The sequence below is a fragment of the Pituophis catenifer genome, unplaced genomic scaffold, assembly GCF_029215685.1.
Source record: "Pituophis catenifer annectens isolate HBS135680 unplaced genomic scaffold, rPitCat1.0.hap2 SCAF_1, whole genome shotgun sequence".
In the NCBI taxonomy this organism is placed as follows: Eukaryota; Metazoa; Chordata; class Lepidosauria; order Squamata; family Colubridae; genus Pituophis; species Pituophis catenifer.
In genome coordinates, this window is record NW_027256881.1 from 322980958 (window position 1) to 322998876 (window position 17919).

Here is a 17919-nt window from a genome sequence, read left to right on the forward strand (position 1 = left end):
CCAGATGGGGATGCCTGCCTTTCTTATGCAGCCCATTATACATGGGGGGGGGGGACAGGACAAGGGAACAAGGGCTTCCTGAAGGACAGGTATTTTATTTTATTTTATTCTTTTTTTACAGTATTTAGATACAGGGGTCCTCAAACTTGGTAGCTTTAAGACTTGTGGACTTCAACTCCCAGAATTCCTCAGCCAGCATAACTGGCTGGAGAATTCTGGGAGTTGAAGTCCACAAGTCTTAAAGCTGCCAGGTTTGAAGACCTCTGATTTAGAAGGTCACTGAAATAAAAAAAAAAATCAGCTTTAAAAAAAGAAAGAGAAAAGGGCACATACATCAAGGCAAAATCATCTCCCCTCCCCCACCCCACTTTTGGGTTTGTTTCAGCAGAGCCCTCAAGATCTCGCCAGGCAGAAATTCAACAGGCATAGCTTTCCTTCAAAAAGAAAAAAGAAAAGCTGTGTTAATTAAATATTGCTTTGGGCCCTTTTCTAACAAATCCCAAACCTGGGGGTGGGAGAGACAAAGGGTGAACAGGCAATGGGGAAGGAGCCCCAACCTCAGCTTGAGCATTCAGGACTCCTTCTACCATCGGCCTCCCTCGAGGCTCTGATCCAGCTGGCTGGTTCTTTCAAACCGCACAGAGGAATTGGAAACACTTTGCTGCCTGAAAAGGACAAGGTGACCTCCCTCACCCTCCTTCCACTACTCAAAAGATACTGAAACCAGTTTAGCAGGGCAATCGTTCTTTGGGGTCCCAAATCTGGCAACAGGCTATCTTTGGGGGTGCATTGCAGGTTAGGAGACTCATTGATCTTTCCCATCATGGCCCCTCCTGGTTTGGAGGAGGAATTGAAACCAGGACCATCCGACAAGGATAACACGTCTCCCTTGAAATGTTTGGAGAGGCCGGGGGCTGAGGACGATGCTGTCCCAGGCCCCTCAAGCATTGGCGGAGGTGCCTGCCCTCACAGACATGGGGAGGTTCAGCTGCAGACAGGCAGTGATGTTGAGAGGCAACAGATCCCCTCTGATGAGGAGCAGCTGACTCGATTTGAGGGTATGGAGTAGGGGTGCTATTCAGCAGGTTCTGACAGGTTCTGGAGAACCGGTAGCGGAAATTTTGAGTAGTTCGGAGAACTGGCAAATACCACCTCTGGTTGGCCCCAGAGTGGGGTGGGAATGGAGATTTTGCAGTATCCTTTCCCTGCCACGCCCACCAAGCCACGCCCACAGAACCAGTAGTAAAAAAAAATGAATTCCACCACTGGTATGGAGAGTAGAGTGGAGGCAACCTCAAAGGAGGTCTGTGAGGCTACTCAGGAGAAGGTCGTCCTGCCCCTCCTCACGAGGAACACCTGGCTTAGGTTGACTTAAGCAGAGGCTGGGGGGAGGTTGCCTTTGTCAGGAACAATTGTTTGCTTTGGCATGCACTCCCCCGCCTTGGGAAAAACTCAGCCTTGACTCGTGTTTCTGCCTGTGCCTTGTCTTGTGTGCCTTTGCCTCATGGACTTGCCTTGCCCTGTAGACCTGAACTCTGGACCTTGCCCCATGAGCTTACATCTTGTCCTCTCTGCCTTTGCAAATTGGCTTGTTGCGTAAGTAGCTTTTGTTTGTGGGTCTGTGAGTGACTGCCTTCAGGGAAGATTGGGGTGAAGCCTTACCAGCTGGTTGATGTAACAGAGAAATAAAGGACTCTACAGAAGCCTGCCTCTGCCTAGGTGACCTGGGACATAACAACTTCACTGTGCCTTCCTAAATTGCAGGAGGCCATGATTTGAAGCAAATGCAGGACTTGACATGTGACATGGTTTTTTTAAAGCAAAGAATGAAGAAGGGAAAACTGAAGAGTGATTTCAGGAAGTCTAGGGCGAAGCAGAGCTTTTGGGTAAGGGGGAATCAACAAAGACTAAAATCATGGCCATGATTGTGTGATCAAAGCCCTGTGATACCCCTAGAAAAGGAGCAGGGCTTCAACCACATGGCTATAGTCACCACCTTGACTTTTTTGTCCCCCGTTGCAGATGCCCCTGAAGGGAAGCTTGTGTATATATTCTTCCAATTTTCAGTCTCATTACTTAGGAAAGAAAAACAAAATCCTCTTTAATTCTCCTATTCTGAAATTACAGCCTGAGGTTATGTTCAATGTCCCTTAATGCGTTCTCCTTTTGCTATTTTAATTTATTAAAAGTTGTTTTAATAAGTGTTTTAAGTTTGGCTGTTCACCACCCTGAGTCCCCTTGGGGAGAAGGGCAGTATACAAGTTGAATTAATAAATAAATAAATAAATTATAATAAAGGGTCCAAATAAGAGTCCTATAAAGCTTGTGAATTATTTTGTACAGTTTTGTTTTGGTTTGATCCTAATAAAATTATAAACTAAAAAAAATATTATGTGATGTTGTAAAATTTCTGATAAATCAATCCTTTGATATGATTCTGACCTTTATCACTACCCTGTTTCCCCCAAAATAAGACATCCCCTAATAATAAGCCCAATTGGGCTTTTGAGCACATGGCAATAAGGCCAAGCGTTTATTTCAGGGTTCAAATATAAAACAGGTTCTTATTTTCAGGGAAACACGGTATATTAACTGCCTTTGTAGCCTGGCATAGCAAAATGGGGACTTATTTGTGCGTGAGGGGTGAGTGGCAGGTGTGTAATCTATAGATGTTTACTCAAATGAGTAAATAGCTGAAATTTACAAAAATATTCTTTAAAAAGTCCAACCACCAGACTGGTCCTTGGTAATTATATGGCTTTGTTCTAGCCTCTGCTACCAGTTGTTTCTACCTTCCCTTCTTTCTTGCACATGGAAATAATTGATCCAACAGTTCTTGCCAGAGCATGTCAAATGGAATATAAATTTCCCCTTACAGTAAGTTTCCATAAATATCCTGAAATTGCAATCTGGACGATGCTTCAGAAGGCCTTCCAGTCTTGCGTAAAGGTTCTTCCTTCTTTTGCCTGCCCCTCCCTTAATTGTCACCCTTATTCATTATGCTTGAACCCTAGAAAATAGATAAGTAGTCTATCAAAACACCGCAAGGAAAAAGTCAACTGAAACCAAGCTTGAAATTACTTAATTCTTAAAATAAAATTCCATCACTCTGAAGGCAATTTTGGTGAATCTTCAGATTGTGTTCTTGTTCTAATATGGGAGGCCTTGTTCTCGTGGAAGGGATCAACCTGTTTGACCATACCGCTCAAATTTAGGAATTGGTATGACTGAAAAGTAATTCATTCATTAAGTAATTCCTCCATGTGGACAGATGGATTGAAAACTGCATGCAAGGTTTTTATGTGTATCGGAGAAGCTCTTGTCTCAAATGATGCTCCTCAAAAGCAGAGGACATGTCCCCACTTGGATCCATCCATATCACAATCATGCTCTGAAAAAAAAAATTTCCCTCCTTGTGCTTCATATCATCCTTATTCCATAAGTGAGGACAAATCATCCTTAGTTCCACTGGTTTTAAAGTAGTATTTTCCCCCTTATTCTGACTCCATACTTTAAGGAGTATACAGCCTGTTATGCTTGGAGGGGAATTGAATAATTGGTGTAATTGATATATGGGAATGACCTTGGGGGGAAGGAGATGCTGCCTATGATAGAATCAGATAAGAGAGAGCTTACCTTGCAGCTGCATAATGGATGAAGAAAGGAAGGATCTCCTCCCCAAGTTAACAGACTTGGAAGGGACCTTGGAAGTCCTTTAATCCAACCCACTGTTTAGGCAGGAAACCCTATACCATTTCAGACAAATTGTTGTCCAATCTCTTCTTAAAAACCTACAGTGTTGGAGCACCCACACGTTCTGGAGGCAAGTCGTTCCACTGATTGTTCTGTCAGGAAATGTCTCCTTAGTTCTAGATTGCTTCTCTCCTTGATTAGTTTCCACCCATTGCTTCTTGTCCTGCCTTTAGGTGCTTTGGAGAAAAGGTTGACCCCTCTTTGCCCTTAGATATATTGGAACACTGCTATCATGTCACCCCCTAGTCCTTCTTTTCATTAAACTAGACATATCCAATTCCTGCAACTGTTTTTCATGTGTTTTAGCCTCCAGTCCCCTAATCATCTTTGTTGCTCTTCTCTGTACTCTTTCTAGAGTCTCCACATCTTTTTTACAGGGTGCAAAAGTTACAGTTACAGTTCTCAGGCTGTAAAGGAGACAGTTGGAGACTTGTACGTTCAGAATTACTGTATAACAGAATCTTCTGTTAATGTAGTAATTTTGTATTTATTTATTTTGTCATGGTTATGTAGTGTATATTGGAGGTGGAGACCCTTTGAGAGCTGTATGCAATGAAATTTCATTTTAATGTATGCCAATTAGTGTGTCAGCTTTGGAAGCCATATTAGGCCGGAAGCTTCAATGCTGCCACCTTCTCATGTGTGGGAAAGTAGGAGGGGGGATTAAGGAGAGGGGTTGTTAGTAGACATAATAGCATTCTTCCTGTCGGTCAAGGTCAGGGCGATCCAGCATCTGGAGAAGGAGTGGTCAGGGGGCTGGATCGAGATGGAACGGACGTTGATTGGTGCATGTGATCGACTGGGGGGAAAGGGGATGGTTTTGGGAGCTTTGACTTACTGAAGGAGAACCCGGGTTTTTCAGATCTGGTTTTCCCAGATGTGCCAGTTTGCCTATTCTAGTAAAGAGAACTTTGGAAAAATGTTTGCTTCCATGTCTTTACTTGGAGTTGGGGGTTTTCTGGAACACTGACATAGTGTACATTCAAAGTGGCAATAAAGTTATTCTAAGTTCTAAGACCTTGGCTGCTATCAGGATGTAATGGGACAGAATGGTAATTCACGTTATAAATATCTCCCACTTCCACTTCCTCTTAAGCCTTGAAGGTGCAGAAGCATACTGATCAAAACCATCTTCCAACAGCCCTTGTCTTTAGTACAAAGAGAGATAATCATTAAGAAGCCCTGGAGGAAAAACTTAGAAGAGACTCTACGACCATTTGTGACTTGATAAGACATTTCTCTAGTCTCTGTGCTCCTAATGATGGAGCCAGCATAGAAACCTTGTGATCATCGCCATCATCTATAAAACTTGCTTCTTGGAGGCAACAAAGGGACAGGTACCGTGAATGGCAGTACTTTGAGCATGCCTCCATCCCACCTTAAAAAAAATATGGAACATCTCCTTCCAATTGACCGGTGGGGGTTTTGGATATCATGTTCTCTGCATTGCAGTGTCTGTCTTTATGCAATTCCTTGGCAAGTGGCCAGCCCTTTTCACTTATAGAAGAATTAATGCCTCTCCCATCAGATCTATTTTATCTCATGACTATTCTCCCCCCCCCCACTCAGGAGAATTTAGGTTAGTTAATTATCAGCCTCACTTTATTTGATTAGACCCAGCCTTGCCAAACTGCAAGTAGTCTTTGATTTCTCTGCAAGGGCACAATAAAGCAGAAACATACTTTACAGAAAAACAGTGTTTTATTGGGGGTTATTAATGTATGAGGTTGGGAATAAAAGTGTGAAATCTCCAATGAGCCACAGGAAACACTGGATACTCCCAGGATAGTCAGTCTCTTACGTCTACTTGACAGGGTTGCAATGAATGTGGTTTTTCAGGTGGACCAATTCTGCATTTGTTTCCAGAATTTCTTGGACTAAAGACAGGTTGAAAATGTTGTTCCACTTAAAGTCTGAGACAGCCAGCAGCTTCATGTTAAATAATATCCTCCTTTGTCCTACTCTGTTGGTTTCGCTTCCCTTTTCCAGATTAAATTAAATCAGGATTTCATAACTCCTATTGAAACATGGACCTCTAACTCAAAGCGTCAACTACAGTTATCATACGTCCTTTATTATAAAGGACAGTGCTTCAGTTCAGAAAGCTATCCTTTAGATGTATTTTTTTTCTTGGTTTTCCTCTTGAATTTTCTATTGTAAAGCAAAATTATAAACAATTTTTGCTATCTTTATGAACTTCTTTCAACTTTTTCCCTTTTTCAGGCTTGTCCTTTATTTTTTTTCCTAAGAAATTGTGGTCATTGTATGTCACTGAGTAGAAATGCCAGGTTCAAGAAGAAAATTGAAAGTGAAGTTTGATTCTTGCATTTAAATGCACCTTTTTTTCAAATGCAAGTAGCAGCTGTTGGAAAGTGGAATGATGGTAATTAGAGATTGGAGCAAAAAAGTGAGTTTAACTTTTTCTTCTATTGCTGAACAATTGTTTTCCTTGTTTTCTTTCTAACCCAGTGTTTTTCAAACTTGGCAAATTTAAAACAATTTCAAATCTCAGAATTCTGGCTGGGGAATTCTAGGAGTTAAAGTCCACATATCTTAAAGTTGCTAAGTTTGAGAAACATTTTTCTATGCACTGGTGGAATGAACCATTAGTGCCAAAAAGCAACTCCTAATTATATATGTAGCAATGGGAATCCTTGGCGCTCTCTGAGCTTGGTTGTTTGCTTGCAAATGTCTCATTACCCAATTAGTTAACATCATCAGTGTTAGTGAGTATGGGGTTCACTCCAGGGGTGAAATCTACTTACCTTCCCTACTAGTTCGGAAGTGCGCGCTCTGCACGTGATTTTGGACCCTCTGCGTATGCACAAACCTTCTGTGCATGCGCAGAGGGTCAAAAACAGGTTCCTGGTTAAAACCAGGAAGTAACAATGTCCGAGTGGGTGGGCAGAGCCTCACGCTGCCACCGCTACCGGTTCTCCAAACTACATGTTGCCACTGCTACCGGTTCACCTGAACCAGTGCGAATTGGTAGCATTTCACCCCTGGTTCACTCCCTGTTTTTATACTATAACTTGTCCTGCCAGTGTTGGTGGGGTTGTGGTTTTCTCCTTGGTAGTTCCTTGATTAAGGTACTGTTTTATGCTTGTTTGTCTACTTATTTGTCTCCTTAGTAATTCCTCTATTTACAGTATTGTTAGGATATACCATTGTTAGGCTTTCCTAAGGTATTATGCAGAAAATAATATCCTGTTCAAGGAACTACCAAATAGAAGACCACACCCCCTCCACCACTGGCATGACAAGCTACTGTCCATAAACAAAGAGCAAACCCCACACTCACTGGCACTGACAATGTTACCTAGTCAGGTAATGAAATGTGTGCAAGAAAACAACGAAGATCACAGCACCAAGAATCTTACAGCTCAACTCACATATATTCATGGCAGGCAGCGATTTCAGATTAGATTTTCAGGCATTCCTCGCTTCCTGCTGCTGCAATCCTAATCGCTTTACATGCACCCTTCCAATATATGAAATTTAAAGATGCATTTTATGCCACACATGTTTAAGCACAGCTTTCCTTAAGCAAACATTCCTTGCATTTGAAAACTTCCCTCACTTATCCTTTGAACGCAAGATGAACACCTTTCTCTGCTGCTTTCAGCTTTGCTCTGCCAGCCAAAACCAAATTTGGGTCCCCCAGGGATTGCCTCTTCCCCCAACAGTCCATAATGTTGTCATTATGAAAGCCTTTGACTCTGTCTGGATGGCAGCAGCTCCCAATATGTCCATCATCCAGAGGGACCGAAAAATGGCACCACAGGGTTTTAAGAGTAGCCAGGAGGGAACTTGATTCTCTTGTAGTCATTAAAAATAAAGGTATTTCCAGACGTCCCTTCTTCCAATTAGGAGAACTTCTTAGCAAGCCAAAATGCAGAGCCAAAGTGCAGAAAATCAGGAAATCGTCACCCAGAACTAATCACTTGTTCATTAGTGTGTTCCTCAGACGAGATAAACCAAATGTCCCCAGGAAAAGGAACCCATTTTTTTTTCTTTCCTACATGTTTTCATCTGCTGCTAATCATTTATGCCCACATGGATGCTGGATAGGCTACAATTGTGTTTCTTAAGCCAAACTTGTTATTTATTTATTTTTAAACAAGCAACACTATTTTGTTTTCTTTATGTGCACATATTTCTGACAGGACACTTTTAATGGCCAAGTGCTTTGAAACTTTATTGGCTTGCCCTCACAACAACCCTGTGAGGTAGGTCTCTTATTCCTACCCAAAAGATGAAGAATTGGGTTGACCAAAGTGACTTACCAAAGGCCCTAAGCGGCATTCCCCAACCTGGTACACTCCAATTGTTTAGGCATATCATGACATCATCACTATAGCTTCCAATGGACACTCGGAGTTTGGACAATCCCAAACAACACACTTACACATCCAGAGGGTTCCAGGTTGTGGAAGGCTGGTCTATAGCTAGGTGACAGGACTAGGAGTCCTGAGATCCACCCCTGCTCAAGCTCTACCCTTTATCTACTTTCTACTATATTTCTCTTCCTAGTTGCTTTTTTTAGAATCCCGTTCTACACAGGTTAGAATGCTAACAAGACAACTCAAAATATTTCTCTTCTAGCCCTGAAATCTGTAGAGGTATCTTTCCCAAATTCAAAAGCAATTCCAGTTTTAGCCAAGCTTCTTGTCTTGTGAGATGCAGGGAGACTGAACCCCCATGGAAGAGGAATTACCTGCCATGCAACCGGGCTCAGTTTCTATCCCTGCCTTAACTAGAACTCCGCCTATCTTTGAGCTCTAGTCAAAGGCCCAAGAAGGAAAGGTCTCTCCCCACAAGGCTGGCTAAAGCAATCAAAGCTGACTTAAACATCCAAACTCTTATGCTTGGCATCAAGCATCACTCCCGTTCCTATTGGAAGGCCATGAATTTTGAGTCATTCTGTCCCCTTCTGGGAGTGAATCAGGAAGAGAGGGATCAGTCCCAAGCTCTGGCCTATGACATGGGGGGGGCTGCCATATCTGATCCAGCAAAAAGGGCCATTGGAGAAATTGCAAGGGGCAGGAGGACTGCTCTGCTTGGGCTCTGCTTTGAATGTGTTGTAGTTAGCCACTGGGTGGGTGGAGAACATGCACTAGTGCAGGGGTCTCCAACCTTGACAACTTGGAGACTTGTGGACTTCAACTCCCAGAGTTCCTCAGCCAGCTTTGCTATTGTTGCCAAGGTTGGAGACCCCTGCACTACAAGCTACAAAGAGGGCTTTGCTATTCCATACCGCTGAACTGGCAGGCATGGAGAGGAGGAGGGAGAGAGCATCTCTATTTTATTTTATTTATTCATTCTTGGGAAAAGAATGAATATCCCCTTGACATACTGGGGATAAAAGTTTTTATTCAGCCAATTTATGGTTGAGGGTGAGGGGTGGGAATTGGAAGCATCCAAAATATGATGCCTTTAGTCTAGAGCAGCTCAAGTCCATTCTGTTGCTTCCAGATCATCTTTGTCACCTCTACCATCTCAACTTCACGCTATCGCTGGGTGCATGCATGGCCTTCAGCCCTTATCAGATCAAAAAAGGCACCCAACATATTATGTGCTACACATCACTTTCTAGCACTTGTTGGAAGTCATTGGTCTTGGGAGCTTCTGGTTTGGCCATCCATGGTCCCAGTTTGCTGGTTCTTGCAGCCATATTGCTTTGCTTACAATTGGCTGGAAGTCTTGGGCCCCCTCGTCTACAATCTTGGGATGCTATGCTAGGAAGCCACTCTTACTAAGACATTGTTTATGTAGTGTATATATGTGTGTGTGTTCTACAAAAATAGTGTTTAATATCCTTAAGATAACAAATTGCTCTCTATGGACTAGAAGCCTGAAACTAGAGACATTTCAACTGCTTTCGTGCTTCTTTCCTGCTTACCTACGATTTACTTTGTGGTGTACTGCTACTCTGAAGTTATTGACCAAAACTGCCCTCCTTTTTTCTCACCTTCACATAACCCTAAGGAGGGTCATTAAAAAAAAAATCCTCCAAAATGTTTTGGAAGATCAAATTGAAGCCCTACACGGAGGATATATTTACACATACTTCCATCAGGTAAACTGATTAGACAATGATTCCCAAAACATGTGAGCCAAAGAGGCAAAGCATTTTGGTAAAAATTAAGCTATAGTATATCAGAAACAGTAACCACTTAATTGTTAATAAAGCTAAAGATTTCTTGTTATAGCTTTCATTTCATCCTCTCTCACTCTTTTGAAAAAAAGAAAAGGCCAGAACACAGCAGAAGATCATTTGTTTGGTACGCAGAAATTCCCAATTTCTGGCTTTAGCCAATATTGGTGAGTGTGACCTCTTCCTGAAACCCCTAACAGTTCTAGTGGCTCAGGGTGGGTAATAGCAATAGCAATAGCACTTAGAGTTATATACTGCTTCACAGCTCTCTCTAAGCGGTTTACACAGTCAGCATATTGCCCCCAACAATATGGGTCCTCATTTTACCGACCTCGGAAGGATGGAAGGCTGAGTCAACTTTGATATAATTGGGAGTAGTAACCAAAGGTCCAGCTTAATACACGTCTCATGTCTTTTTATGGAAAGCAAGACAAGAGCTCTTACTAGTTTAGTTAACTGGTGTGGGAAAAGGTCAAAGTCAGAAGCACATTTTTATTCCCAAGGAAGTTGAACAATTAATTAGACCCGCCTTCCCCACCTTTAACTCTCTCCAGATTGTACAGAAATATTCCTATCATCCCCATTGACTGGGAAGAATGGGAATGATTGTCCAACTCAATTGGAGAGAATCCAGTAAATCAGACTGGGTTAGGCAATGCATTGGCTAGTTTGCATATTTGGAATTTTGAACATCTTGGAGGGAGCTCCCTTGAAATCACTGCTAGAGGCTCGCCTATTCTCAAAACAGCTTCTGCTGTGGACATGGCCAATGGGGATAGTTCTTTTTATGCTCCACAAAAAGTGGTGCCCAATTGGATCTTTTTTTCCCCTAAGCCAATAGATACATTTTTCCAAAAAAAAAAAAATTACATGTGGCCACCATATTTATTTTCCAAGAAGAGAAATGAAATATCTATTGAATCTAGAGATATTTTTGTAAAAAAATAGAATGTTAGAGGGTGGTTCCACAGAATGCCAGCTTTCACTGGAAGCGCTAAATTAAAAGGAAGTGAAATGGGGCGGGGTGCTTTATGGATGCAAAGATGTAGACGGAACTGTCAATCCTATTTATTTATTTATAAATTTTATATTGCCTCCTACTCGCTCACAGGTGACTCCACGCGGCTATATAAATTTTCCAAATAAATAAATAGGGCTGATAACTTTGCTCAATACCCAAGCTCTTGGCGTTTGTCTGAGCGCACAAAAAAAAAGTGTACTCTAAACTTTAACCCAGGTCAAAAAGTGCTTTGCCTCAAGGTGTCAGGAATTTGGGCACCACTATCACTGCATTTACCGCTGGTTCCTTGCCATCATTTGATGACCACAGCACCAAGTAATGATCTCTCACAGATCAAAAGTACACGGACCACTTCCATATCACTTTGGGAACACTGCAGACAGTAGAGAGGTTTTTTTTAGCTGTGGGAGCTGAGTAAATAGTCATGTGAAGTATGCCATGCATATGTGACAATTTGCTTAGTACTTTGATCTTTATGGGTCCCCCACTGAGCTGATGAAAGCATTCTCCCTACCATTCTTCCACTCCCATTTGTTTCACAATGAACAAAACAAAGCACATGTCTCTTGGGTATGTGACTATCTAGTTTGACCCTAAGCATAATACACTATATATATATACATGACGTGCTTGTTCATTGTATTCTACCTACATAGTTACTATCCTGTTTATGAGGTGGACTGCTTCTATATGACCCCCTTGTTAATTAAACAGAGCCAATTATTTTCAAAACCATGAACTTCAGCTCAGGAAATCCCACATCTTAGAAAATGGCATCCTAGTGGGAGATTGACAGGCATTATTTGGGTTAAAAAAATTCATCCTCCCCAAGACAATATGGGAAAGGGTGACATTTTGATTGCTAGCATCAACATGAAAATTAGAACCTTAGGACCATTAATGTCATTCAGCCTGTCTTGTCCCCCACTCTTAGTGGAGTGATTGTTAAGTTTCATCCTTAAGAACATGCAGTGCAATGGAAATGAAGTTGCACAAATGCATGGTGTTTTTTTAAAAGGCTGCAACATGCGGTGAGGGGGATGTGTTTGGTTGTGTGTGTTTCTCCTTTTGGGGACCAGTTGTGTAAAGCAACACTGCCGTGTGAACGCACAACAGGGGCAGGCCACTGGGATGCAGCAGAAAGACTTTTTTTTTTTACTTGCAAAACCTCCCTTTGCAAACAAAGTAAGTCACTGGAGAACATGACGTAGCTTTGCAGCCCGATTCAAAATTCATCTTCAGAGCTGTCTGCTAAAAGCATCACCCGGTCTTGCATGCTGTTGAATTCTCTCTGCTAGTTGGAGTGAAGAGTGAAAAAGAGAGACAGAAAGAGAGAAAGAAAGAAAGAAAGAAAGAAAGAAAGAAAGAAAGAAAGAAAGAAAGAAAGAAAGAAAGAAAGAAAGAAAGAAAGAAAACATCAGCTACAAGGAAGACAACAAGGAAGACATTGTTTATTTCTTCCCTGCCTTGAAATATTCAGCTGCTGCAGCTTTCTTCAACCTACTTTCTTCCACATATGCTAGACTTCAGCATTTCCAAAGAGCTGAAGTCCAATAAATCTGGAAGACACCAGAGAGAGGAAACTGGATTAGTTATAAACTTGGAGCACATCAAGAGTAGAGCGATCAAGACCAAAGCAGGTACCTCGTCTAAAAAGGTTAAGAAAATCTGACTCAGTTACACCAAAACACTATAGAATTCAAATTAAGCAGAAAGACATTAATTCTACATCACCTACAAACTAATTTGTGCATGTTCCCATTTTTTTACTTTTTTGGGACTGAGACTGGATTTCCATTCTATCATTCAGTCTTCTCCAACTTTGTGTGTTTCAGATATACTGAATTACTAAGCCAAGATGATGGAAATTGTGGCTGAACACTTCTGGAACATACTGGGTTGGAAAAGTCTGCATTTAATCATGCTTTATGTGTCTGTACATGTGTGTGTGCATGTGTGCCTTTGGGTCAGTTTTTGACTCCAAGCAAAAGTGGCAAAATTTTCCAGAAGTGATTTGCCATTTTTGCAAGCCTCCTTTCTGGGACCGAGAGAGTATGACTGGCCTAAGTACACCCAGTCTTCCAGTTTCTAGCCTGCTGCTTTCACCACTACACCAAAGTAGCTCTCTTCTAATAATGCATCTTACAAATCTAATTTCTCTCAGATAAAGCCAATGTACCCTCTTTTTATTAGCAGAAACACAGCCTATGTCACCATAGAAATAAACTTCGGGTGCCTCAAAGGAAAGGAGTGATACAAATACAGTAAATGGATACTTGCTTTGAACCATTCTTTATTCATGTCAAAAACACGAACTGAAAACTATAGACCTCCATGGCGTTTCTTTCGTGAGCTTCTGTTTCCCTCCAAACGATGAAACAGAAGCTCACGAAAGAAAAAGATCTTACCTCTTGCTGTGCTGCCGGTATTGGGATGTCCCACCTCCCACCAGCCAGCTGGTCTTTGGGTCTCTGCTGCGCATGCGCACATGTCCGCGCTGTCGCATGTCCATGCATGCACACAAACATGACTGCACATGCATGTGTGCAGGCATGTTGGTGCATGCACGCATTGTGCGCACACACACCTTTCCGTTTGGGCATGCGTGCACACACAGTTTTGGCATTCAGTGTCTAAAAGGTTCACCATCACTGCCGTAGACACTTAAGGGCTTTAAGCCATTGCCTGTTGATTTGAAAGATAAGATGGCACTTTTCAAGAGCAAGCAATCATTTGTGGCGAGGAGAGAACTCGAGCAATTTCACAGCATTTAAAAAAGAATACCAACCTTTCGCTTATGTCTTTTAAAGCCATTTCTGCGACGGCGGTTCATGATCTTGATGCTATAAAGCGCTCCCAGGATGAAAAGGGCTCCAGCAATGCCTACACCCACTGGGACCAGCATCCCAGACATGTATCCTGCCTAAGGATGGAAGGAAAATTGCAAGTAAACATCAGGTCAAGCTGGATTTTTATTATGCTTTTAATTATTTGGCCACTATTAATGTGTTGCAGACCTCAAACAATTGGACTATATTCTTGCAGAAGTGTTTCCAACTGTTAGCGACCAAGCTGCTACTTTTCTCTGCTGTCATTTAAACATAGAAAGTAATACTTAAGTTCTTAATTGTAACTCTGGCTCTATCTTGTTTTCTTACATCACATACTCTCGATTATTTAATTTTACAATCCTACTACTGTGATTTTTTTTTAATGGTACATTATATGTTGTGACCTGAGGTTACAACAATAGACTTATTTATTATGCTTGAAACTGATGTAGAGCTCTTTGCATTAATTGAATGCATTGCTTGGGACACTTGAAATAAAAAATGTGGTGCACAGGGCTATTCCCAAATTATGAAAGACAGCAGCATCTTCAGAGGACCGCAAGGGAGTTTGGACAGAGAGATGCCAGCAGCATCACAGGGTCAGAGTGCCATCCTGCCTCTTTTCCTCATGAATCATGATAACAAAGCCAAAAGGAGCAGAGCTTGTGATGCAATGCTGAAGGCAGAAAATTAAACATTGTGGGGGAAAGCTTTAGAGTAAAGGGCAGTACAGATGATTCGTGACTTACAACAGTTCATTTAGGGTTAGGGTGACTTATGTAAGAGCCATGGTGACGCAGTGGTTAGAATGCGGTATTGCAGGCTAACTCTGCTGACTGGCAGCAGTTCGATCCTGACCAACTCAAAGTTGACTCATCTTTCCAAGATCAGTAAAATGAGGATCCAGATTGTTGGGGGCAATATGCTGATTCTGTAAACTGCTTAGAGCTGTAAAGCACTATGAAGCCGTGAGTAAGTGCTGTTGCTATTGCTTTTAGTAGTGATCATTGCTGTGTTATAGGGTAAAGAACTGAAAAACGCACACCAAGTTCTGACCATACTCCAACTTAAAAAATGAACAGCATTGGGCCAGAAGTATACACACAGTATCTTCGGCATATACAGCAGTGAACCCAATACATTTCCTCAATAAATCCTTGAAGAAACATGCTAATTTTTTGTCCTTCCAAAAGCTTTTGAAAATTAATTTCCATTTAATGACCTCAAATTTTAGCATTATAAAAGAGAGAGGGAAAATATCTCCTGTCTTTTCTTCTACAACTGGAATAATTTTTGGGGGGAAATCTGATATTTTACAAGTTGCTTTCTTTCCCAAGGCAAAACATAAACTTTTAAGCATTTAGGACTGTTTATGTTTCTTTTAGGGTGACACTAATTAGACTAGTTTTCAGCATAAAAGCAGATAACTAAGGATAAATATGAATGCTGATCTTGTACCATAAAACGAAACAGTATTAACAGTAGAATAAAATTAAAACAGAAGAATGATAAGAGCAATAAACTTATGGATCAACGTCTCACTTTATGAGAAGCATTTAAATGAATTTTGCTGATACCGAAGAAACACAAAGCTTAAAATAAAGGCACAGACACTCTGCATATTCCCGTTGCAAACAAGTATTTGCTTTAATGTCTTGGATTGTATGCTTATTTTCTCAATTCATCATGCTAGAAATGGGTGGTACATTTGTTGCACATAATATTTAGGAATAGGAGAAAAACATGTGACTATAAAACTGGTTCTTCCTAAAGCATACATTGGTTATCTGTTGGACTAGTAAATAAAAGTACCAACATAGCAAAAGCTGGTTTAAGCTATAAATTTTGCTCCACTATTTATTCTCACCCTCATTCTTTAGGGCAAGGGGGGGAGATAAGTATTCCTTAATTAGGCTTAAGCCTCACTAGCCAGGGGGTTCATTCCAGATTGTGGTTAAAAACAAATTAAAGATGGCACATGAATGTATGACATCCATAAAAAACAGGTCGAGTTTCCATTATACCATCGTAGCTACCACCGTGCCCTTTTTTTATCATTCGCCATAGACAGAGTTGGAAGGGACCTTGGAGGTCTTCTAGCTGAACCCCTGCTCAAGCAGGAAACCCTAGACGGTTTCAGACAAATGGCTGTCCAATCTCTTCTTCAAAACCTCCGGTGTTAGAGCACCCACAATCTCTGGAGGCCAGAACAGAGACACCCTTCTAAGTAGTGACACTGCCACATTTCTAAATGCACCAAGCTTAATGTAACATATATTCAGTTTGTAGCGAGACCTTCACGTAAGGGCAGGATTAGACCAGCTTCTTTCTACCCAGGAGCAAACAGGACAAGCTATTTCATACTGAATCATTACGTTTGAGGCAAGAACCTGGGTCAGTTATGTGACCAGGAGTGTTCACAGAGGACAGTCAAAAAGTCAAGATGGCAGCTTTGAGAGTGTTACTGAAGCTTTGCCTGTTCGTTTTTAAAATGTGTGTCGCAAACATGCAAGGCACATTAAAAAAGGCAAAGTTCAGTGACACTGTTGCAGCCACCATCTTGATTTTTTTTTACCTTACTCTGTGAACACCCCTAACGGTGATCGTGTCACTAGTTGATGTGCTACATGTATGGGGTATTTTGGAGACTTGAATGGGATGAAATGAGGCAGTCAAAAATGCATTCCTTATTCTCCAGTCAGAGGAAGAAAAATAAGGCTGAAGTTTGAGGATAACTTTATTATTTAGTTTGGCAAAACAACCAATTTTTTTTAAAAATGCTGATTTGTCTTCCAAATTTTGGTTGTGTGTGATCTCGGGTATGATCTGGCAGCTGAATGTAGGTAGTCTTCAATTTATATCTGTAATGGAGCCTGCCCATTACAGTCATAAGTTGTGATGGTTGTCAAGTCATCCATGTGACTTAACCCAATTTTGCAACCTTTTTGGTGGTTAAGCAAACACCACAGTTGTTAAGCAAATATACGGTGTTTCCCCAAAAATAAGACCTTATCTTATATTTTTTTGAACCCTGAAATAAGTGCTTGGCCTTATTGCCATGCACTCAAAATCCCGATTGGGCTTATTATCAGGGAATGTCTTATTTTGGGGAAAATAGGGTACATGGTTATTAAGCAAACCCACTATGGGCAGTTTTCCTGAAAACCAGAAGTAAAAGCCAATTTTCAGTAAAACCATTATAAAAACACATGACCAATTTGTCTGGGCCAAAATGATTTAATTTGATTTTAACTGGTTTTTAAATTTTTTGTATTTATGTATTTTATTGTTTGGCTGTTCACCGCCCTGAGTCCTTCGGGAGTAGGGCGGTATACAAATCAAATAAACCATAAACCATAAACCAAGGATGCTGCAAATGACCAATTGCCAAGAGCCTAACATGTGGTCATGTGACCATAGGGGATGGCCATTGAAACTTTAGAATGGGGTCATAAGTACACTACCCTTGGGGAGGCCTGCTGTAACTTCAAACAGTTGCTAAGCAACTGATTATAAGTCAAGGCCTATTTGAATAAGCTGCAGGTTATCCAACCTAAAGCATTAAAAAAATCAAACAGAGGTCTACACTAGTGGGGGTATTCAGCCAGTTCTGTCCAGATTGCGCAAACTGGTAGCTGTGACTGCGGGAGGCATCGCCCACCTGCCCGGATGTAATGCGGGATTACTGCGCACACATAGAAGGCCATGAGCATGCGCAGAAGGCTGTGCACATGCGCAGAGGTGGCACATGCGAACGAAACAAGTGTGTGTGTGCGCTCACTCGCATTTGCGAACCGGTAGGGAAGGTAAGTGAATCCCACCTCTGGTCTACACCTACATAAGTCTATACAGAGGTAGAAGGCATAGGGAATGACCTTGGTGGACAAGAGAAAGAGTTGTTACCAGGGAAACAATCAGATAAGAGGGCATTGTGTTCTGTCCAAAAAAAACCCAAGTCTGAAAAAAAAGTCTCAGACAAACTTTTGCCTGATTCACCCAAAGATAGGGAGGTTCAGTGGAGAAGCTCATTTAGACTTAATTATATTTAAAGGATTCTGTTATTATAGCTGTTACAGTAAAAGTCATCCTGATCTATATGGCATTGATAGCTTAGTCTGGTCTACCTTATAGGGCTGACAGTGGAGTTTCATTGATTC

The 17919-nt window shown here is 41.4% G+C and overlaps 1 protein-coding gene across 1 annotated transcript in view; it reads right to left on the reverse strand.

The window, feature by feature from the left end:
- Positions 1 to 12156: 12156 nt before the first annotated feature.
- The window catches only part of ARMH4 (armadillo like helical domain containing 4), a 51113-nt gene continuing 45350 nt past the window's right edge, over positions 12157 to 17919 (reverse strand). The window contains 2 exon segments of the mRNA XM_070931654.1: positions 12157 to 12225; positions 13720 to 13854. Coding sequence (XP_070787755.1) covers positions 12157 to 12225; positions 13720 to 13854 — 204 coding nt within the window.